General features: G+C 37.3%; 1 protein-coding gene across 4 annotated transcripts in view; it reads left to right on the forward strand.

The window, feature by feature from the left end:
* The window catches only part of HOOK3 (hook microtubule tethering protein 3), a 92983-nt gene that overhangs the window by 56995 nt on the left and 12136 nt on the right, over nt 1-23852 (forward strand). For 3 of the 4 annotated variants that reach the window (XM_062017500.1, XM_062017499.1, XM_062017503.1), the window contains exons 12-21: nt 2790-2900; nt 5750-5837; nt 6429-6498; nt 10338-10478; nt 12381-12468; nt 17698-17732; nt 18490-18572; nt 20313-20413; nt 22682-22786; nt 22913-22984. In XM_062017500.1, the coding sequence (XP_061873484.1) occupies nt 2790-2900; nt 5750-5837; nt 6429-6498; nt 10338-10478; nt 12381-12468; nt 17698-17732; nt 18490-18572; nt 20313-20413; nt 22682-22786; nt 22913-22984 (894 nt within the window). The remainder of the gene's footprint in view (nt 1-2789; nt 2901-5749; nt 5838-6428; nt 6499-10337; nt 10479-12380; nt 12469-17697; nt 17733-18489; nt 18573-20312; nt 20414-22681; nt 22787-22912; nt 22985-23852) is intronic. The other variant, XM_062017502.1, reaches the window with a different exon arrangement.

Raw genomic sequence — 23852 nt, forward strand, 5'->3', positions numbered from 1 at the left:
CTTCACGTTTGTAGTCAGTGGTGTTTTGCTGGCAGTGGTCACAATCTGTCCCTACTAGGATTACCTCTTACCTATTTTCTTCTTGTTTTGTCAGACCTAAGTAGTTGTGATTTACTAACACAACTACTGATTATTCATTCTAAGCTTTTTGCTTTTTTGACAGACATACTCCATGGCACATTCTTTTAAGATGAGTTCTAGAACTATCGTAATTCTAGCAAAATTAATCTTTAACCTATAATATTTCAAGGTCTGCATTTAGCCATCTTAGTTCTTAAGACAGTTATCTTCAGCATCTATAGGCTAATTGTAAATACAGTACAATTGATTCCATCGTAACAAAATAACTTGTGCAAGAGAAAGACTGAAATTACAGACAAACAAATGAAAAGTAAATGTAGAGAGCAATGGCCTTGCACACATAAGTAGTATTGTGTTTACTGGCAAAAAATATTTCACTCAATTGAACAGCTGAGCATGTGATACAGTTGTGTAACCTCAACATCTGCATCTGATCATTCTTTGTTCACCAACAAGGATTTTGGAAAGTGCACTCCCATCATTTGTACTGCAAAAGCAGTCTTCTTTTCCTTCACTATTCCCATTGTTTTATGAATAGGATTCCATGTCTGAAGAACTGTTGATTGTTACAAAACTGTCCTACTGTCTGAGACTGGAATAAACTTCAAGTGACTTGTGACAGATGTGCTTCACCTAATTACAATTTCTCAAAATGAGCATGCAGTTTGTTTCCCTTCAGTATCTGTAAGACTGGAGTGGTTTTGAGACCTGCCTGTTAATCATAAGCTGTCACAGCATTAATTTCTGGGAATCGTAAGTTATGCAATAAGTAGTAAGCCAGGTGCAAGGGTTCGATGTTATGTCACTACTGAGTGCTACCGTGCTTCTGGGGTAGAAGTAGTAGTAGTAGAAGTAGTCTGATGTATGAAGGATCCAACCCCACTCATGATGATGACTTAGAAACTCTTAGAAACATGTCTTTGACTTAGAAATTCTGTTCTGATTTAAAGTGCTGTGTTCAAACTCCTTTAGTGATCTGCCTGGAAATTGCGTCTTCACCCTACCCATTTCTGAGGTGAGGTTGGTGGTATATTGTCTGGGACATGTAATAGTATTTATTTAATAGAGAGTTTTTGTTCACTTTTCTGAAAGAGCAAACATTTTCTAAGAAACTTTTTATTACAGCATGAAGAATTAAAATGTGAAGATTCCAGAATTATTATTTGTAATTTTAATTCAGCCCCTTTGTGCGTGTGCATTCTATTTTTAAGATTATGTTTTGCTTTTCTTTGCCGCGAGATTTCTGCTTTACTCATTCCACACATCAGATAATGCTCAGTAAATGTGGTGGCAGTTAATTGTTTTGTTTTTTCTTTTTAAATTTTCTGCATTACCATGTGGCTGTATATATTTCTATATGCTCCTAAGTTCTGATTCAAAAACACGTAATTACTGCTGTGTTTTTCTACATACCATTACCATAGCGTGAATGATTACAAACATTAATACATTTATTTCCATTTGAGGTGAAAATACATGTATTTTCCAAGTGTGAGCACAACAACAGCTGAAGGCCTGCATTGAGTTTTTTTACACTTGCAGTTGTTCTGATAGCCACAGTGATGAATGTCACATATGAGAGATGAAGTATTTTTGTATCTAACATCTCCTATATCTTTTTTTTGATCTGATAAGTGGTAGGCCTGTGCTTTTTTTTTACAATCTTTAAGAAAAACAGCAGCAAAGTCCTTCTTTAGGACTTAAGACCATGCAGATTTTTAGACTGGATAGTTATTTTGCTGTGGTTATACATATTGAAAGTAAAAGGTAATTAGAACCACTAGGCAGTCAATGTAGGGGTGGCTACAGCTCTGCTTCACAATTTAAGTTAATCACTTTCTCTGTAATCTAAAAGCCATGAAAAAGCTTTCTTATGAATTGCTTTAAAAGAAGCTGTATGTCTTTAGCTGAATCTTCATTCAGCTTTTGTGTTTGCAAGTCAATTGTATTCAACTTACTTGCTTCCATGCTCTCTGCGCTAGGAGCTTCACTGATGTTCTGGGAATGAGTTTTTGCTAGTAAAGGCTGAGTTTGAAAGGGCAAGACTTCACTCATTTGCCTTCCATTCACTGATCATTTCTACTCAGCTTTCAGATTTCTGCTCATTTAATTTAAAAAGCTCTCTGCTGATCTGTAGTTGAAAGTATACATGTGACTTTGTTAGCAGTGTTTCCTTTTGAAGTAAACAAAACTGTTATGGATGAATCTTTAAATTAGCATATTAAAAATTATTAGGAAAATCTCAGGTTAAGAAGCATTACCTGACTATGTAAAATGGTTGAATGAGGCATGTGAAGTAGAGTTAACAAAAGGTGTAGATGATTTAGTTTCTTCAAAGTTTTTTCTTTTTCCTAGGCTTCTCAGAGTGCAGGAGGATTTTTCTACTTTTCACAAGTTATTTGGTCCGTAGAACTACATAGCTTTTTTCTGTAAAACTTAACTTGGGCTTAAATTCTTGGTTGTAGATGTACTGAAAATACTTCACAGTTTTTACTTCTTTTGCTTGTGCTAAGACCTCATATTTGAATGCTCTTGATTTTACTGAAGCACAGAACAACTGATGAAAGCAGTTTTTAGTGTTTCCTATAGGTAACATTTTCACTTGTCAACAACATGACTCCTGGTGAATGGTAATGGGCTACTTTGTCTTGTGTATTTTGTTTTAGTATTAATATTTTCAGACAAATTATTGATTCTTGTTCTCACAGGCAGTTGAACTACAGAACAGGTTATCTGAAGAATCCAAGAAAGCTGATAAATTAGATTATGAATGCAAACGACTGAAAGAAAAAGTAGACAGCCTCCAAAAAGAAAAAGATGTAAGTGCCAAGGTGTTAATTATTTTGGTAGTAGCAATACCAACTTTGTATCCTTTATTACACAGATATGTGATAATTATAATTAGTCATCCACAACAAGCTTTTTAAATTAGGAAGTCTTTTTTCACTTGTAAGTTTTGAATGTTTGAGTACAAAATCTTTTTAAAAACCTCAGAACTGTACAGCATGTAATAAAGTGACTGTACAAAAACACATGGAGCCCATTTTTTAAGAGGGAGAGCCTTCATATTTGGGATCTGAAGTTGTTTCCTGATCATTTACAATGAGAACATTTATAAACACTCAGGGTAATTGTAATGTTTTGTGAAACACTAAAGAATATTATCCTGGAACTAAACTCCTGCTATATTTTCTCTAAAGCATTCTTTGAGGTTCTGTCAGGGTGTTTCTCTTTGTGGAGTCAGGGCTACTACAGCAAGAGGCTTGGGAGTTGCGTAAAGGGACGTCTTTTGTGGTGATCTTGCCTTTTTTGACAACTCCTTGTTGATCTGTCTTGTACTGCCACCATGGAACACACTGCGGGGATACTAGTCTGTTCCTTTCCTCTCTGTCATTTGCTGCTAGTGATTCTGCAATTACTTGCTTTGTCTTCTCATGTCAAGACTGATCCTTCAGACTTCTCTTAAACACTATTGATTCTCGCCAGTTTATTTTGACTTGTTTCTTAGGAATGTGTATACAGGTGCCTCAAACTACCTCAGACTAAGGCCATCATTTTGAGTTACCAATTTCTTAGGCTTGTTTAAAGTCCATTTTCCCATCAGTCAGAATCTCTCTAGGTATTTCTCTCAATAGTCATGTTTCCTATCCATTTCTTTCCAAATTTTCAGCTTCTGAATTTAAATAGCATTTGAACAGAAAGTTTTAGTTACTGTCTGTTCATAGGTCTTTGATTTCTGAATTTTATTAAATTTTTGAACTGTTGTAGACGTTGATATCACTGCCATCTGCCCTTCAGTTCAGATTGGAATGCTCATAGTAACTGCATTGGTACTATGCTTTGGCTTTCTTTCCTGCTCTTGATTTTTTTTTTTTTTTGAGTCTTGTTGTGTTTGACAGTGGTAAGTTTGTGTCTGTGGCTTACTCATTGCTTGGTGGACCATTTCATCTTGCACAAAGGATCTGAATTGCAGGCCATTGTCATACAGTTTTCTGTTTTACCCCCTGGCAAATAGCATTCTTTGGAGTGGATGTTGTTTTCCAGTACATTTGTTGACTAGATATACAGCCGAGAGGTAACGTACAGCTGAAGTCTTTCAACATTTGAATTAGTGATTCACTACCTGTGTTACCTACTCTATTCCCAGTTGCTATATACTTACCGGTAGGATTGCCCACTACACAAGCTACATAATTGTATCTTGTCAACTGTATTTTGGAAGCACTTAGTGAAATTGATTTTATCGTTGTCTTTATGTTCTAGCAAAGTGTGGTAGTTTGTTTGATATCTTTTGCTGTGTAGCTTGGAATTTTACCTCTGTGGTACAGAAGTAATTTGATGTCCTGACTTTGTCAGCAGTGTACAAATGAAGTTCTAGAGCTTTTTCTGTTCATTAAAATATTCTGGCATTTTATTGATCAACTTAGTGGTTTTTGACAGCAACAGACTGTGCAGATTCCTTGCTTTCAGCACTGTGAGTTTGATCACTCCTCTGTGTGGCTCTTCTTCTGTAGTATTCATGGTAAAACCAGGTTTTTCTGCTGTGGAGTTTGTGAAATAACTTTCAGTGCTAATGGAGTATACACTTTATTTAGGTTGTTCTGACAGTTACACCAGAATTCACCTTGCAGGATTCAGAAATACTCACCAAAATGTTCTTTGACAAAGTGGTTCCGAGTCCTGGATCCATTTGGGCTGAAATATGGAATACATCTAACTCAAACTTGGTAGGATGAAATGCAAGGAGCTGTCAGCCAATGCAACTACACACAGCCAAGATCTGTTTGAGGACCTTTTGTTAATACTGCACATGTGTGATTTTGATGCAAACTACAACTTGAATCCTTATGTAGTTGCTGTTTTCTCCTTTCATTTTTAAACCCCTCAGCCTTCTGGATAAAAACTTGGTGCCAGCTCTAGATTTTAATTTTTTTGCCAGAGGAGTACTTTGTATTGTGCCAAATTGGGACAATTTGCCTATGCTACTGAAGAGCTTATCTATTTAGATCCCAAGATAATCTAATCCTATTCTTCAATTCTCTTTGGACTGAGCCTCAAACAACTAGTTTACATCCATGTCTAAGGTGCTGGTCAATGGCAAGGCCAGTTGTCATGCCAGTGGAAGTGTGTACAGAAATGCTGTTCACACTTTCACTGTTGAAAGACAAAATTAAGCTGCTGCAGTTTGTTTCTTACGTTGATGTTGTACTCACCTGGTTTTTATTTCACTTCTGGCTAAACCTTGTTTTTATGATGAGGGAAGAGTCCACAGTCTCTTAATGCACTTCCCTTTCTTTTGAAGTCGGCCCTGAAGAAGGGAAGAAGATAGCTGAATGGCCACAATGAATGTTGTTTACTGACTGGTGCCAGAGCTGTGTGTCACTAATATCTTGATTTTTTTTTTTAAGTTTGTACTCGGATAGTTTTACTCCTCTGTAATACAGAGCAGCAACCCTTCTCAAAAAAATCCTCTGTTCACTGGACTGCATAATATATATGTTTATTCTCTTATGAAATAGACTGAGATGCCTTAATTTGAAAATCATCTGTATGGTTTCATCATATTACTTTTAAAGTATTGAAGGCTGAGCCTTTCAGAAACTTATATACTGTTAAAGATGGATTTGTAGTGCCAAGACTGATATTCATTCTCTTTCCCATTATTCAGAGATTAAGAACAGAAAGGGATTCTTTGAAAGAAACTATAGAAGAGCTTAGATGTGTACAAGCTCAGGAGGGTCAACTCACCACTACAGGTAAAGGACAAATAAGGAGAGTAAGTGCATCTTTTCTAAAGTTCCCAGGACTTCTCTGGAAAGTATTGAATGTGCTTTTGTTTAGCACAGATTAAATTTAAGGTCAGCAGTAAAAGCTACTTCAGCTATTCATAACTTTATAAGCACTTGAAAGATTCAAACATTATTTCAGTCAATCAGAAATTTTAGTCTTTTCCCCACTGTAGTGTTTTAATGATGTCTTTCTGATTTCTGTGTAGTTACATGGTTTTTTTAGAGAGATTATATAAGTTTTCTTATGTGTCTATGATGTTTCATGTGCTGCAGTTTATTTTTATGTGTAACATTAGATAGCTTTGTAGTTCTTAGATAAGTTAATGAGCAGAAAATACACCATGAAATTATTTAATCAGAATGGGTGAACACAGAAAAGATTATTTTCCAAATGAAATTGTGCTTGTCTGCCTGCCTTACAGTAGCTTGACTTTGTGACATTTTCCATAGTCTAGCAGTACTCTGAAACTGTATGCTTCTAGAAGAATGTTTACTTCTGGTCTTTTAAGGAAAGTTACTGGCCTGATTGATATTTTTTTTTTCATTTTTATAACCCAGGATTGATGCCTCTGGGAAGACAAGAACCTTCAGATAGTTTAGCGGCAGAAATTGTTACTCCTGAAATAAAGTAAGTGTGCTTTGTTTTACTAACTTTTACAATGTACCTATAGATGATTAGTTTAGTTTTTTAGTGATAGAAAGTTTGTACAATTAATGCTTGGGAGTTTTCTCTCCTTTCGGATTTCTGCAGAACAGGAGTTGTTACACTTAATACAAAACTTAAGTTACCTAAGAGTTCATATTTTGCTAAAAAAACCCTGGAAAACAAAAACACCCTTTATCCTCACATTGTGTCTCTTTTCTTGCAGAGAGTTCATATAACTGCTGCTTTTGTGTGCATTAACAGACGAAAATGTTTCTAACAAGAGCATAGTGTTGTAATGTTTAGAGTCAATTAAAAAGGAAAACAGCAGTGGCATAGCTGATGAATTTCATTGATTTTTCAAATAATTTTATCTCGAGGTGTTGCCAGCTCTGTTTCATCTTGACAGTATGCTAGAATTTTTTAAGTCACATCTCAGAAATCTCTTAGCTTTTCAGAAAATTTTTTCTTATATCTCTGGCAATACTTCTACAGTAGTTTAACACTTGGAAAGCTCCTTATGGGTTAAAACCTACTGCTTAATAGTTAAATAATATCTTCCTAGAAACCTAGTAATAGAAGAAATTTCTTTTTCTTCCAGATGTGCTACTGCATTTTACTAAAAGAACAATTTGTTTTAGTTTTGTTCAGAAACAAGAAAAGAGAAGGGCAACATTTTGAGGCATTTAATAGGATTTACTGCATAAACCTTCAACATGATTGTGTGAGAGAAGACACAACCCTAAATGTCCTAAATATCCAAGCATAGCCTGTGATTTTACTGACTCTTTCATCTTTAAAGGCGAGTTCTGGATTTTATTCAAGCATACATCTTTGCAGACAATTTGCAGCCACTAAACTTGGCCTCCACACCTACTTGATCGAGGTAAACAGTAGCAGTGACTGCTGTAGGACCAAAACTTCCTGATCTGAATGTCTTGGTTACTACCTCTGCTGATAAAGGCAGAAGACTGCACAAGGCAGCCCACCCATTGGAGAAGCTAGTACTGCTCTCTTGTTCCCAGCATGGTGACAGAGCATGAGTCTGTGCTCAAGCACCTTCCTCCATCTCATAAAGACTTGCAGACCAAATTAGAGAGTTTCATTAGGCAGATTCAGCTGATGGCCTGTCAGTTGCACCTGAGGAAATCAACAAGTTACTGGATGATTTAGCAGTGCTCATTGAAGGAGTCTTAGAGTTGAAAGCAGGGAAAGGAATAAAACCAGGCTCACTGGAGACAAGCCTGGGACGGCACTCTGATGTTTGTGGAGCAGTGTTCTAGCAGGGTCCTTCAGACTGCTCCACAATGAGCACACGTGAAATGTCCCTGTATGTAGCACCTTTTTCATCTCCATTGAGGCAGCGGATGGAGAGCCATGCAGCAGCAAAGGCATAAGAGTTGTTGATGCATTAGAAACTATGGAAGCACCTGAGAAGAGTAACACAGGAATTAAGGCTTCTTCCCTCCAAAAGATGGCATGTTCAGGAGCCCAAAAACCAGGAGAAACTGGAAGCTGTTGTGCAGCTGGAAAACTGTAATACAGTTATGGCAACGTGATTAGCACAACTGCAGTACTGCAGTGGGTGGCTAGAAACTCCTCAGAAGGGATGGGCAAGAGGTTGGGTAGATGTCTATGTTAGGGGGTATTTTGACTGTCTAGAACTTGATAATAATGATGAATGGGTTGAGTGTTTATAGGTAAGAACCCTCACATTCTCCCCTTGTTCCAATGTGAGGTCCTTCCCAAGGGATACAGTCTTTCATGAACCCTTCTGGCATGAGTCCTTCCCTTGGGCGGCAGCTCCTCACAGACACCTTCCTGCAGTCTCCTCCCCAGCAGCACAACCCCAGGCACATTGTGTTCCAACGCTACCTCTCCATGGAGTCACAGCCCATCTCAGCACAGCGACCAGCTCTGCTATGGGGTCCTCCATGAGCTGGCAGATCTGAGCTCCACCGTTGCCCTCTGTGGGCTGCAGGGGGATAGCTGCCATCTCACCAAGGGATGCAAGAGGGCTCTGCTCTGGCACACCTCTTCCTCTCTTCACTTACTGACCTTAGGGTCCGCATGGTCACTTCTCTCTCATACCACTCCTTCTACCATCTCCAATTCTCCTCTTCCAACTTCTCCTTAAAAAGTGATTGTGGGGGCACCCCACAATTGGCTCAGACGCAGAGGTGGGTCTGACTTAGAGCCTGAGAAAGTTTTGAGCAACTTCTTACAGGGGCCACCACTGCAGCCCCTTCCTCTTTATCAGAAACAGCTCCACACAAACTCAACACACCTAGTCAGCATCAGATGATGAAAAAAGCACGTCCCACTTGACTAACTTGATCTCCTTAGATGACAAGTAGACCCACTTGAAAGGCTGTGGATATTGTCTATCTAGATTTTAGTAAAACCTTTAATACCATTTTCTACAGCATTGTCATGGAGAAACTGTCTGCTCATAGCTTGAACAAGCATACTCTTCATTGGATAAAAAATTGGCTGAATGTCTGAGCCCAAAGAGAGATGATGGAGAGGGTTGAATTCAGTTGGGAGCTATTTCCAAGTGTTTTTTCCCTAGAGCTCAATGTTAAAGCCAGTTCTGTTTTATATCCTTATTAATGATCTGGATAAGGTGATGGAGTGCACTCTTGTTAAGTTTGCAGACACTGAATTGAGTTGGAGTGTTGATCTGCTTGAGAGCAGGAAGACTCTTTACAGGGACCTGAACAGGCGGGAGCAATGGGCCAGCGCCAGTCACATGAAGTTCAGGCAACACTACAGGCCTGGGGCAGAGTCGCTGGAAAGCTACAGAAAAGGACCTGGGAGTGTTGATTGACAGAGGGCTGAATATGAGCCAACAGTGTGCCCAGGTGGCCAAGAACGCCAATGGCATCCTGGCCTGTATCAGAAACAGTGTGGACAGCAGCACCAGAGAAGCGACTGTCCCCCTGTACTCAGTGATGGTGAGGTTACACCTCGAATACTGTGTTCAGTTCTGGGCCCCTCACTACAAGGACAACATGGAGGTGCTGGAGCGTGTCGAGAAACAGGCAGCAAAGCTGGTGAAGGGTCTGAAGCAGCTGAGGGAGCTGAGGATGTTTAGCTTGAAGGAGGCTGAGAGGAGACATAATCACTGTAACTACCTGACAGGATGTTGTATCGAAATGGGGGTTAATCTCTTCTCCCTAGTAATGAATGACAGGACAAGAGGAAATGGCTTCAAGTTGTGCGAGAGGAGGTTTGGATCAGAGATTAGGAAGAATTTTTTTCACTGAGGGTGGTTAGACACTGGAATGGGCTGCCCAGGGAGGTGATGAAGTCACCATCCCTGGAAGTATTTAAAAGAGAAATGAGGCGCTGAGGGCCATGGTTTAGTGGTGGGTGTAGCAGTGTTAAGTTAGTGGTTAGATTTCATGACCCTAAGGGTCTCTTCCCACCTAAATTATTCTATGAATCTGTGAAAATAAACCAAAAGGGTAGAAGCCCAGGTTCTTGCAGTAGTTCGTTGACAGCTGAAATTCTGTTCTTCATTAGCACTTGGCACTAAGTTTTGCATTCTCCATATTCTACCTATGTATCTGTCCAGCTATACTGTGACATCTAATAGGAGCACTTTGGCAACTTCTTTATTTTGTGCTTTCCACAATTAACTGCTCCTTTAATCAGGTTTGTGTTTGAGAATTTGAAGACATGATTGTTGTTTCAGCTGTTTCCTTTAAATAGTAAATATAATCTTTACATTATATTTACACCTCCTGTAGTAAACTGCTTTCTTTTATATAGAAGTTGACATATTTTTTTTCCTACAAAATTGATTTTTGTGTGTTTAGGGAGAAACTCATTCGCCTTCAACACGAGAACAAGATGTTGAAGTTGAACCAAGAAGGTTCTGACAATGAAAAGATTGCCTTATTGCAGAGCCTTCTTGATGATGCAAACTTGCGGAAAAATGAGTTGGAGACAGAAAACAGGTAAGAAGTTTTGTCCTCTGTTTCAGTTGACTTTTCTAACAATGAATACTTGAACAATACAATGAAGACAATCAAAGAATAATTTTGACTGTACTGTGTCCAGTACTGGCCTCCCCAGTACTAGTCAGACGTGGACTTATGAGAGTCTACCCAGTGAAAAACCACAAAGATGTGATTACAGGTCTGCAACTTCTTTCATGTAAGGAGAATCTGAGGGTTAGCGACTATGTAGCCTGTAAAGAGAACACTAAGAGTGGATCTTACTACTCTTTATAAATATCTGAATGGAGGATCTAAAGGAGATGGAGCTAGAGTTTACTTAGTGATGCCCAGTAACAGTGCTGCCAGGGCAAGAGGCTGTGGGCAGAAATTAAAACACATTACATTTAATCTAAATGTAGAAACATGCTCTTTTTTTTTTTTAAATTGGGTTGGTTGCTGAATACTGAAATAGGTTGCCCATGGAGGTTGTCTCCATCCTTGAAGATATTTAGAACACAACAGACATGTTCCTGGGCAACCTACTCTAGCTGACCATGCTAGATTAAGTCAATCAGCATACTGACTTCCGTGGGACCAAACAGCATGCATCTGAGCATGCTAATGTAGCTGTCTGATACTATTGTGAGACAACTCTGCAAGCTCGTATCTACTCTCTACGAAATCTTCCTTGATCTTCCCCTTTGATTGAGGAAGGTTCCTGAAGCCTAGAAAAGTTAAATACTTCACTCACCTTCAGGAGGTGCAAGGAAGAGATTCCATAGAACTACAGAGCCTGGTCAACTACATCTAATCTTCTGGGAATGTCACAAGCTGGAATCTGTTTCCAGCCATGTGAGGGATAATTAAGTAGTTGGGAAAGGCCAACATGTATTTATTAAGGACAAATTATACCTAACTAATCCAATTGTCTGAGATGACTGTGTGAAGAAAGATGAAATGGTGGACTTACCTTAGTTTTAGCAAAGCCTTTGGCACAGTCTCCCCTAGTATCTTTACATTCAGAAGAGTTAGATAGACAATGAATAAATGCACAGTAAAATGAGTGGAAAATTTATTGGATAACTGGACCTGAAGTGTTATCGTCAGTGGTAGAGTCCAGCTGGCAACCAGTTCCTTAGGCATCAATAGCAAGACCAATGCTGTTCATCACCTTTATTAACAACTTGACTGATGCAAGGGACGATACTCTCAGCAAGTCTTGATGATGGTACCATGGTAGGAGATGTGACTGATGTGCTGAAGGGAGTGCTTTTACTCAGAGGAGGTTACCAGTCCAAAGAAAGAAGCTGATGGGAACCCTGTCCCTGGCTGGAAGAGGCCTGGACAAGCTGACTGGGACCAGTAGTTTGGGGAGCACTGCTGCTGCAAAAGCTCTGAGGTACCAGTAGGCAACAAAGGACAATATGTCAGTTGGGGACCTTGCAGCTTACTGTGACCTGGACTGTCCTCACCAGGGTGCAGGCACTGATTCAGGAAAAGTGATCCTTCACTTCTCATCAGTACTTATGAAATCACATCTGGACATAGCATTTAATCTTGGATTCCTCAGTAAAGACAGACATAGATGTACAGGAGAGACGCTGAAGCATGTGATGTGTGCGTGGGATAAGACTGGGAACTGGGTTTTTTCAGGACAAAAGAAGGATGTTGTAGAAGAGAGAATACTATGATCTGTGTAGTCTTGGAAATGTATCAGAATGTTCTGGATGACTACAGGCTGGAACTCTGTATAGAACTCTGTATGCTTTGGCTACTGTTGTAAATTTTGTGTGAATAAAATACAGTAATACGTCTCCTGTGTAGATGACCTGAAAACATTGGACACTAAAAATCTCAGAGTTCCTCTTGCAGTTGTCTTTTTTTTTTTTCTGAAAAACAGAAAAAACTGTCTTTTCCTAGATTGATAAATCAGAGACTTCTAGAGGTGCAGTCCCAGGTTGAAGAATTACAAAAGTCTTTGCAGGATCAACGTTCAAAAGCTGAAGATGTAAGTAGAAACACAGATCAAACCTGCATTTAAGTAGTTACTATTTTTGAAGCTTTCACCTTTTTGTAAAAAAAATATGTTTAAGGAAATACTCAACAGATTTCAGATTGTTTTCCATATGTATTCCTATGGTCTTATCACTAAATTTTGTTTCTTTAAATAGGATGTAAGACATAGTAAGGCATTTGTCTAGAAAAGAAAACCATACTATGCAGAGAAGGTGTGAAATGTGTTTTATTTGATTGTGTCTGTTGCAATAGTAGACTTAGTGTTAAAAAAAATTTAAACTAGAATAGAGAGTTTTGCAGGGAATTCTCCATGTCTTAAATAAAATGTATGAAGCTATTTTTAATTTAGATTCTTAATGAAAGCTAAGGCCTTTCCTGGCAGTGGAAGATCTGAAATTCTGTATGTGCCTCGTAATACAAGAAGCCAGGCAGGCCAAAATTAAAAAAAGTCAAATAATTCGACCCTCAACATAATGAAGTATATTCTGTTTCTGTATACCGAGTTAACTTCATTTTTGATGTACAGATACACATTGTGGCAGAGTTAGTGTGGAAAACAGCTTTCAATCTTCCACTCAAAAATTATGTTTGCCAACTCCTGTATTTGATGGAAGAAGCTCTGGAATTTTCTTGAAAGCAATGATTTGCCAGACTGTACTTGCAGGGTGTATGCTCACAGTTGGCAACAAGTTGTAATGTGTTCCTTTATATATTTGTGGTTTTATTTTAACTAATTTGCGTAAAAGTGGAAGTTTTTACTAACTGCTTATTTTCATTTAAGATTGTGTTTCATTTGGCATATCCTTTTAATTTTCAGGATAAACTATATGAAAGTAAAACACCTAGTCAAGTTCAAATAAGATTGTTTTTAAAGTAACTTAGAATGTGTTTTAGAATGCATTTTAAAATAAGCCTTACTATTATGTGATTCTGAGATATTCTTTGTTGTCTTGGCCAAAATCAGATTTTTCAGGGTAATATCAAGTATTTCAGGGTAATATCAAGTATTGGAAATGATCCCCATCTAATTAAATTCACCTTCATTTTCTACGGTTTTAGTTGTGTCACTTTTTTGAGGCTCTGGTTTGGACAGTAATTTAGGACGTGTCTGCAACTCACTTGGAGGACTGGTTGCAGCCTGTGTAGGTATCATCTGAGATAATTCTGTTAACAGCAAAACGCTGCCCTCATGACATCATGGTGCAGGCTGCTCTGTGTACCAGGCAACCTTTGTCAAATCAGAGCTGGCAAATTCATGATGCAGTTGCTTACATTCCTGGCTTCTGTGTGTTGATGCCAGTGGTGATTTATAGGCCCTAATTCTATGTCTGATTTTGCTGAGATTGTTTTGTATGATCTCATTTACTCTTAAAGAAGCAAAAGAGAGTGTATAGACTCAGAGAAGTATTGAAACTGCAAGAACTTCTGGACATCTCATCCAGTCTCTCACACAAAGCAGAGCAAACCTCAAAGTTAAAGCCAGTAGGTGCTCAGGTAGATGCAAGCTGTGATAGAGCCACTTGAGTTATCCTTAAGATATCCTCACAAAAATAGTGATTCTTCAGAAGCATGAGAGAATGAGAGGCACAGCATACGTTTCAGCATATTTTCACTGTTTTTCACTATTCTCCATGACAATGCACTGAAATCTATATTTTTGTATACTTCTACTGAAATATGCTCAACCCAGAAAACTGAAGATCCTGTTTGTATTCAGTCCAGAAATGTGTGATGAGGGCTTAGGTTGTGAGGGTTTTTTGGGTTGGTTTTTGTTTTGTTTTGGTTTTAGTTTTAAAAGCACAATCCCTGCAATGGGGTTGGACTAGATGATCTATAAAGGTCTCTTCCAACCCTTACCATTCTATGGTTCTATGATTCTAACCCAGGCTGGTATCATCACAATGACACATGCTCATTGCTGAGGTCCACATGGAAAAGTAGTTTTGATTTTACATCAGACGTACAGTAGAAGGCAGATGTTGGGAAGATATGAGTGCATGTAATGGGCCCCGACATATCCTTTTGGGATGCATGATTAGGATGCATCCTAGCCAGGGAAAGGCCTCCTTAGTCTAGTCTTCTAAGCTACAAAATCAGCTCAAGACACACCTGATGTGGTCAGAATAGAAGGTTTGATTTGTTGTCCTCCAGAATGCAGTGGTCGTATGTAGGCCTGCTCAACAGCTGCAACTACGTCATTTGCATGCCTTACTGTCATTCTCTTTTGTCATCCTTGTTCTGTCTTTCTCTGCCCTAATCCCTTTCTATATAAACCACCTGTCTTTAGTTGTTTACCCCACTGGGCCTAGTCTTGCTAAATCCATACTATATGTGATGTTTCCTTGTACAGTAGTCAGTCTTGGCCAATATGCTGTTACTGATACAGTTACTAAGTCCTCCTGAGTTGGCACCTTCCTAAAAGGTCTCCAAAACTCTATCATGTCTTCAGTTACCTATGGAGTTCAGCTACTTTGCTTATTTGGTGAAACACTGGAACAGGTTGCCCATATCCCATCCCCAGAATCTTTCAAGTTCAGGTTGGATAAGGCTCTGAGTAACCTGATGTAGTTAAAGACACAGAGGTGCTCATTGCAGGGAGTTGGACTAGATGATGAACTCAAACTAGTCTATGATTACTCGTAGCATCTGTGAAGTCTGACCATGGTACAGTTTATGATTTTTGTCATCTTACAGTCTTAACAGTCTCATCAAGCAATTTTCTCAAGTCACGTGCCTTAGTGTCCCTCACCCAACCTCAAGCTAGAGCCTAGCCATCTGCCAGCGGTCCTAACATGCAAAACAAACCCAAACTTTGTCCTCAAAGAGACAGACCTGTCTCTTTGGCTTGTGTAAGCATTAAAGAAAAATCTATAAAAAAAAAAAAATCGGTAGGTTTTTTGATGTAAAAGAAAGGTAGCAATTATATACTGGGAAAGATACCTATTTTCTAAAATCACAGCATAATAAATGGGGTTTTTTTCTGGTGTTTTGTAAGTCAAACTTGTTAGCAGTGGGAGGAAAAAGCAAAATGACAAGTGTGCATTTACTGATTTTTAGTGTTCTTATACAGGTGTTCTATTGTGAACAGATTAAACATTTGAATAAAGTTAAATTAAAAACTAGCACAAAATTAGATTTTTTTAAACTCTTATTTACATTTGATTCTTTTTCCTAGTCTTGTGTCACTTCCTCAGGGTAAACTCAGCCGTGCTTCTTTTAATTGCGTGTCCTGTTCATCGTTGTTAGTTTCTTGCTTCTGAGAACATATGACCTGTCTAGATGGGAGAGGGCTTATTCCCACAGCAATACTGGTACTATGCAAATAATATATATGAAAGTATACCAGTGGAAACAATGTTGACAAGTAACTGCCTCTGTTCCAAGCTAAACTCAAGTACAATACAACTATCACAAAAGGAGAGCCAAGTCAGTTTTTGTTTTCTTACTTTGGGAAGATAAGCACTGCGAACTTTTCCCTTTCTTGTCCAGACTGGCTGATAGTCCCCTCAATGATCAGACAAAAATGATGTTCAAATGCTTTGTGACCAAAAAAGATACATGCAAACACATATTGTTACAAAAAAGATGGTGTTGCTGCAGTTTGTTCAGAGGACTGGAAGAGAAAAAGCCAAATGCTCAAAACCTGCAGATCCTTAGCTACTACAAATTTCTGACTCTGAAGTCAATAGAGTCATGCTGGCTTGTTTTTATGTGCTTCTCCCCTTTCTTGTAGTGTGATAAGGAAGCCCAACTTTGCGATCATGAAAAAGCATGACCCAGGAATATGATCAAAGGCACTATTTTTAAGTATTTACACTAAAACAAAGCTAAAAGCTTTTTTTTTTAGGGGCACTCAGTGTTTGTCCCTGTTGGCTAGGTATCTAAACCTTTGTTGAAAGACCTTTGGATAAAAAGCAATGAAGTAGTTTTGTTGATAATTGTATCGTGCGTTTTGGTGCCATTCTAAACCATCAGTCACTTGCTAGACCTCTGATGTGACTGGTACTGGATAAATATAAATCAAAAAGGCAGTCTCTGATTTAATTATTCTACATTTGTCTTACGTTAATTCAATTTGATAGTAACACCATTTAGAACCACTACACAAAAATGCATGCATCTCTTAATTTTGGTTGTAGCTGAACAGACTGCATCGTTTCTTCTGTGTTGTTACTTGTATGATTTTTTTTAAAAAACTACTTTTCAAAATAGCAGTTAATCTCCTTTGAAATTCTGGTTCAAACACAATGATTTACACATGTACTTCTTTACTTTTGTTTGTTTGTTTGTTTTTAGTGATATGTTTAAAAAAAGTCACAGGATGAAACTGCTGATGAAAACAGAGGAGAAAAATGTGCATGTGTGAAAAAATGCTTAGCTATAACTTTTTCTGTTCATGACTTTCTAAATAGTTTCTTCTGTTGGCTGCTGTTTTGCTTTATACTAATGTCATCTCTGTTTCTTTGCATGGGCTTCTGCTCAAGGCTATTGTGAGTATGGCTTTCTATTTACTTAACACTACTTACAGTTTATAGACTTTTATTGTTCTGTTGTTTGATTTGTTTTTTCTTTGTAAAGATACTGTGTATGAAATGAGTTTAAAATTAAAATTTGCTTTGAAACTTTTATTCATAGAGCTTATCTAATTGTAAATTAATCAGAAAGTGGAACACTAAGGTGTATGATATTTTTTACACATCTGTAACCAGGAAAGATGATAAATAGAAAAAGACTAATATTTCTGCAATACTCCACTTAGAAACACTCTGTTCCTTCTAGTTTCTGTGGGGACAGGAATTTACTTCAACTGCTTTGCTACATGTCTTCATGCAAATTTCATTGCAATATGGGTAGGACAGCTCTTCTAGCAAATTTTGCTGCACTTTCCAATTTCAGGTCAATTTATGAAGTCCAATTACAAAATCACTTAAAATGAAAAGAATTGCTGTAGAATTTCGTTGCTTGTGGATTGTCTTTCTATTGATCTAGTTCCTGGGAAAATATTTTTAAAGTTATAAAGAGCTTTGATTTCAAGAAAGTTACACAGCTGTGGAGAGAAGTATTGCTACCACAGAGAATGGCTTTATTGTTGTGATATAAAACTGAGTGAAGCAAAAAGTTGGATTTTGGATGCAATGTCAAAATTATATGTTTTAAAATAATTTTGACATGTTAAAGTTCTGCAATATATTAAAGTAAAATGTTTAACTTTGTATTTTAGTCAGTTCTTCTGAAAAAGAAACTTGAAGAACATCTGTAAGTATTCTTTTTGTATGTTTTGTTTGCCATTTGAAATGATGTCTTTTCCATATAGTAAGACAGACTGTCATTAGTCAGCTAAGAAAAATGAGATAATACAGGGATGTTTTGGAATGTGCTGATCAGATACCAATTTCATCTCATAGAAAACCTTTGTGAAAGCAATAAGAGGAATGAAGGAGCTATCATTTTGTGGTGGTTAGAAAACTTTGCTTAACATTGTGCAAATCTTTACTTAAGAGGAGTAAGTGGTTTTGTTCTGAAGAAAGAATGTTAATGTAAACAAAATTAATTAGTCTACTTTTTAATATACAGTATGGCATGAAAGGTAACATTTTAGAAAGTGTTACCATTTTGTTTTACTGTTTCTGAAAAAAGCTGTCTGATTTTTGACTGGCTTGGAAAAACAGTAGTTTCCTGTTGCTTTTGGGCTTAGCCATTCTTTCTCAATGTAGTCTCAATTAAGAGTATTCTTTTCAGGCATCCATTGTACCATGAACTTGACTGTAAGTTTTGAACTGAGTTTATAATTACTGAGAAGGAAGTTGTTTCTTGTTACAGTTCTCCATACACTATAATGTTTTTCAGCTTATTTAAATATTTCCACTGTGACGTTGTCATTTACCCTTATGCCGCACAACAGGAGTCAGTTGTGTTCTCAGAAAGATCTGAGGAATTTTTGTATCCCTTAATGTTCATTCAAGTACAGTAGTAATGTTGGGAAAACAACATGTGGTTTTATGGTTCATAACAGTGAGAAGCTCCATGAAGCTAACAACGAGCTGCAGAAGAAACGAGCTATTATTGAGGATTTGGAACCAAGATGCAATAACAGTTGTGAGTTACCTGTGCAGTTCATTTCTTTTCTTTGTAAAGTATTTCATGTTCCATGTCTTTAATTGAAATACCTATAAGAGGTGCAAGATAAAAAAATTTTAGTGTTTAAATGGCAGTGATATGTGTGTTGTTAGTTTCTCTGGAAGCTGTGGTGACCTAAAAGGTGCTTCTAATACTTGAAATGCAGAGGATCACATTTTAGAGACCAGCACAGTAAGAAATTAAAATGGCTGTAGAAATATTGAGACCCTGTCATAACTATCATTGAACTTTAGCAGCTCAGAACTGTCTCCTAAGACCTCAATTTCACAGATCCTTGCTGCCATCACCAGGTTATTTTACTCCCAATATATATTCCTTCAGTCTGTTTTCAGACCTGTGTTGTAATTTGAGAAAGTTTCCAGATCCTAGTCGAAGATAATCTAAGGGTGTATGTTATATTGCTCAGATGGTATTCATAACCCAGTGCCCAGTTGTTTTTTAGCATAGTAATGCTACTTTTTTCCTGAGAAATATTGAAAGAGGTAGATTGATTTTTATTTTTTTTCCCCCTGGCTTGTGACAAAATCATTTTATTCATAAAGAGATTGAGGAAGACAGAAATGCCAGTTCAGTATTGATTACATACATTCTGGATCCAAAAGGGATTTTCATTCGCATTGAGCCAAAACTGCAAAATGTATTATAAAGTTCACATCTTAGGAAATACTACAACACTTGGAAATGAGGTCTAGGGAATTAATGAGTGGCTAATAAACACATAATGCTGTTGTACTTGGTACGTTTCAGTGTGAGTGCAGTAGCAGTCTACTGACACACCAGCTTCTAAACATTAGGACATATTGAGTCTTCTGTAATTACTGAAATTACAAGTTACTTTTTAAAAATCTACGTCTGAACTTTAGTGTTAGAAGGGTTGTGTCTTCTTCCTGTCTTTTCACACTCAGGAAATGTATGTGAATTATATTGTCAGATTCTTTTAACTACCCTGGATATGACTAAAACATTTGGACATTCTACAGGAATTGGAGCACATTTTAAAAAATGGATTCTTGCAAACTTGGACACCATCTGGTCTTGATCCTCTTACCAGTCAATGAAAATCTTACTTGTTCCTGTTACCAGCTTAGTGTTTTTCTGAGTGCTTAGAGGCAAAACTGTAGGAAAAAACGTAAAAAAACATTTGAAAATGAGGCTGCCAAACAGGTAGACCGAGGGTTGCCATATATGTAACACTGAGAAGCATTGGAGAAAAATTAAGTGGAATATATTCATGTCACAAGTCTGATAAATTGTGTCCAGTGTTACAGTTTCACAGATTTATGCAGGAGTTGTGCCTTTAAGAATTACTCCTTTTACATGAAATAGGAAAACTCCTACTTATCTGGGTTAGAATACCAAGTTGTTGTAGAATCAGGAATTCATTAGTAGACTAATTTTCTAAATGTGTTCACTAATGAGATTGATCTCTTATTTCATTTGTCTTTATTTTTTCAAAGTTTTTTTAAAAAAGCAAAATCTGTGTACAAAACAACCATCTAATGAGATCGGGTAGACATACACATCTTTAATGTGTTTCTGAACTGTTCAGTAATTGAAACATCAGGTTCCTTAAATTGGCTTTTCTTAAATGAAATATGTTCTACTTGTGCCTTACATGAAGAACTAACTGTCAAAAACATGAAAATAAGCATAATATAATTATGGTATTTTCAAATGTGTTCTTCTCCTGACATAAAGCACTCAAAATTGAAGAATTACAAGAATCTTTACGGAAAAAGGAGGAAGAAATGAAGCAAATGGAAGAGAGATACAAAAAGTATTTGGAAAAAGCCAAAAGTGTAAGTATATGTGTTCCATGTTAATGATCGATCCCTCACTGAGAGGCTACACCATATGTCCACTCTCCAGGAGTAAAAATAAAGGACATTGTATCAAGCAAAAGAGGTGGAAGGCCTCTTCTCAAAGGGAGTTCTTTGTATTGTCTTACACTGATTAATTCTGCAGAAGATTTTGCCCTGTTTTTCTGTTCTGTGACTGCCCACGTTTGCTACCTAGCTACTAATCTATAATCTACTAGCTACTAATCGATACCAACTCAAGGGAAAGAAGCTCTGCTAGCAAAAGTACTCTATAATTGGCATTTGTGCTGCGTCTTTCAGGGACTTCTGGGACAGTTGTCTTGAAGAGTTCTACCTCTTTGTACTCAAAAATACACAATAGTAACACCAATTACAGGCACAGCTGGACTAACAAACTCTGATTTTATCTGTGTGGCAGAAAGGAAAAAGGAAGTTTCCATCACAGGTACCTGGATCAGTTTATGTGTGTTTCTGGATGATGCAGGCTTCTTGTGCTGCTCAGTCCATAGTGTCTTACATGGAGCAGATAACTTGATACTTTCTTATAAATATAGCTTTTAGCTACTTCAGATCTCATCTGATCCTAATTACTCATGTAAATTGCTTATTAGTTTTGAAGGGCTCGGAATTTACAGGCAGAGGTAATTACACACGTGCCAGAGCCAGCTTTACCAATTTAAATCTGATTTTGCTTTCTTTGTTTGTCTTTTGCCCCTGACTTCTGTTTCTGTTCTATGGTTTAGCTAACTGGTTTAGAAACCGTTTTTAATATGGATTCTTTTAGTGATGGTTTTTCCAAGGAAGGTGACCTGAACCACCTTTGAGAGCTGTTCCATTTCTCTTATGACATTTGGCATTCTCTTTGCTTTTTTTTTACTGTTAAATATATGTTTCTGTCTAAGAAGCTGGATATTTAAGCATGATATTGAGGATGATTGATGATAAGTATGATTTTATCAGCTTTGTAATGGCAATATTGTGGTCCTATTTCTTCTCTCACTACATCTTGACATTTTATTTGAGTTTCTTAAAAGCATACTTACGGCTTCATTCATCTGATCATGGTAGTGTTAAGGTCTTTGCTATAGCTGTATGTTGTTAAATTGGAATCTATAAGCAGGTTCCTAATTCAGCAATTTTTATGTGTGCTTCCTTCCTTCTGTGTAGTTTCCTCAATGACTTTTTATGAGACGTTTCAAAATTTTTCAGGAAATCTAAACAAACAATTTTTTAATTTTTTTTTAAACATTTTACATTCCTGACTGTGTCTCAGAGTCTGAAAAAGAGAGCCACAGTTTCTCTTTCCCATAAGATTTGTTTATTTGTACATACTGTGTTTAGTATAAGGGTGTTTTATACAAAAGTAGCATTAATTCCTTCAGTTAGCTTTTTGTGATCATCTTAACAACTTTCAGTTTTGTTTTATTTCATTTTTGTGAGGACAAGTACAATTACTATAGCCTTCTACTACAGCAACTGTATCCAAGTATAATGTCTGATTTCTTAGAACCATGATACACTTTTATGAATTTTCCTTCCTGTGTACCTCTCAGTAAAAATAACGTACTAAGATTTAAAGCATTGTTTTATTTCAGCCTCTGGACACAATTCTGAAATGGGAGAAGAAACCAAGAGATGTCAAGTCTCTTTTCCAGAGGTTGTTAAAAAGTTTTAAGCTGTTTTCTGTTAAAGGCTTGAGAATCTAGACATTTTGCTGAATTTTCCCTTGGTTTAGCTCTGTGCTTGCTAGCACTCATGCTACCTCTGTGTCATTAATAAGATGAAGGGATCCTTGCTTATGCTTGTATGCGGCATCCATCACAGGATGCTGCATACGAAGGTATCCCAGTGTCCTTTCATCTTATTACTAACATAGTGATTATGCATGTGCCACACAATGTTTCTTGGCTTAATGGGGCCACCTAAAAATGACCCTCAGTAAGAGAATCACAACATCTTTCTGTAAGGACCAAAGTGGTCCTTCCTCAAGTGTGAGGAATTGGCAGGGAGGTAAACCTTATAAAGCTATATAGAGAGAAACCTTGGAGAAAATGTTTCTGCTATGGTGGCCCCAAGGTGGTCCCATTTAAGAGCAGGAGCTGCATATAGGAGTCTAGGATACTGAACTTTAAGGTACTTTTTTCTTTCTTGACCCCACTTAGAAGTTCGTAAGTCCTCAATGTCTTTCCATTCAGTTAGACTGCTTATGTAGGATTTAACTAAAAACAATATATTTTTCTCTTTCAGGTTATCCGCACCTTAGATCCAAAACAGAACCAGGGTGCAGCTCCTGAGATTCAGGCTCTGAAAAATCAGTTGCAGGAGCGAGACAGAATGTTTCATTCATTGGAGGTAGTAATCCTCACATTTTCCTGGTAGATGCGAGTCTCCTCTTTTTTTTTTTAGGTATAGAGTAACATTTTTATTCTACTTTGGTTTTCAATTTATGCTTTTTTGATGTGTTTTTTTTTTTAATAGAAAGAATACGAAAAAACAAAAAATCAAAGAGAAATGGAGGAGAAATTTATTGTTAGTGCCTGGTACAATATGGTAAGAATCTCCCAAACTTTTTATTTTTAAAATAAAAAGGAAAGAAAATATTAATGTTGGTTCTTTCTGGCTTGATTATAACAGTATTTATTCATTTATAGTTCTTTTGTTTGAAAGTCATTTCCAACACACAGACACAGAATCAAGTGCTTTTAGGTTGCCACTATATGTGTATGTTCCTATGACAACCCTAGAGTAGATTAAAAAGAAACGTGTTTGTTATTTTTCAAGTTTTATAATCAGAAATGGCACTTTCTACAGGAAAAGATTAATGTTATGTAATTCCAGCCCTTCAGTTATACTGACTTAGAGTGCTCAAATTTACTTTCTTCTTTGATTCTCTATGCTCCAGTCTTCAGTTATTTCTAATGATGAGGCATAAGAAAAGCAATACAGCTTACTTGCTGCAATCAAATGTTTTGAGAAACAAACCCTTTATCTTGCATGCCCTGTGTTTAGCCCCATGCAAAGGATGAGCAGAGGGGCAAGACTATAACTTAAAATACTCAAACCATAAGAAAGTGATCTGTCCAGATGTACAGCTTTTGCTGGGTCTGTATGACAGGAGATTTCTTACTTTCATCAAACGTGCTCAGGACTTGTCTTTGGCAGGGGGTGGCAGATAGAAAGAATCGCTGATGTGTGTAACACTCATTTTTTATTCTGCTTCACCATAGAGTTCAAATTCTTCGTCTCTGTCTTCCCTTGGAAGAGTTTCCTCCTTGTTCTTCAACATTCTTGTTATGTCCATGAATAGTAAGCCAAAAATAGTACTCAAATGGAGTGGTTGAACGCTTTTAAATATTGAAGGCATTTTCAAGTGGCTAGTGTCCTTGACCAATTTTGTGACATTAGTCCCACTGAGAAG

This window comes from Colius striatus, chromosome Z (assembly GCF_028858725.1).
Source record: "Colius striatus isolate bColStr4 chromosome Z, bColStr4.1.hap1, whole genome shotgun sequence".
NCBI lineage: Eukaryota > Metazoa > Chordata > Aves > Coliiformes > Coliidae > Colius > Colius striatus.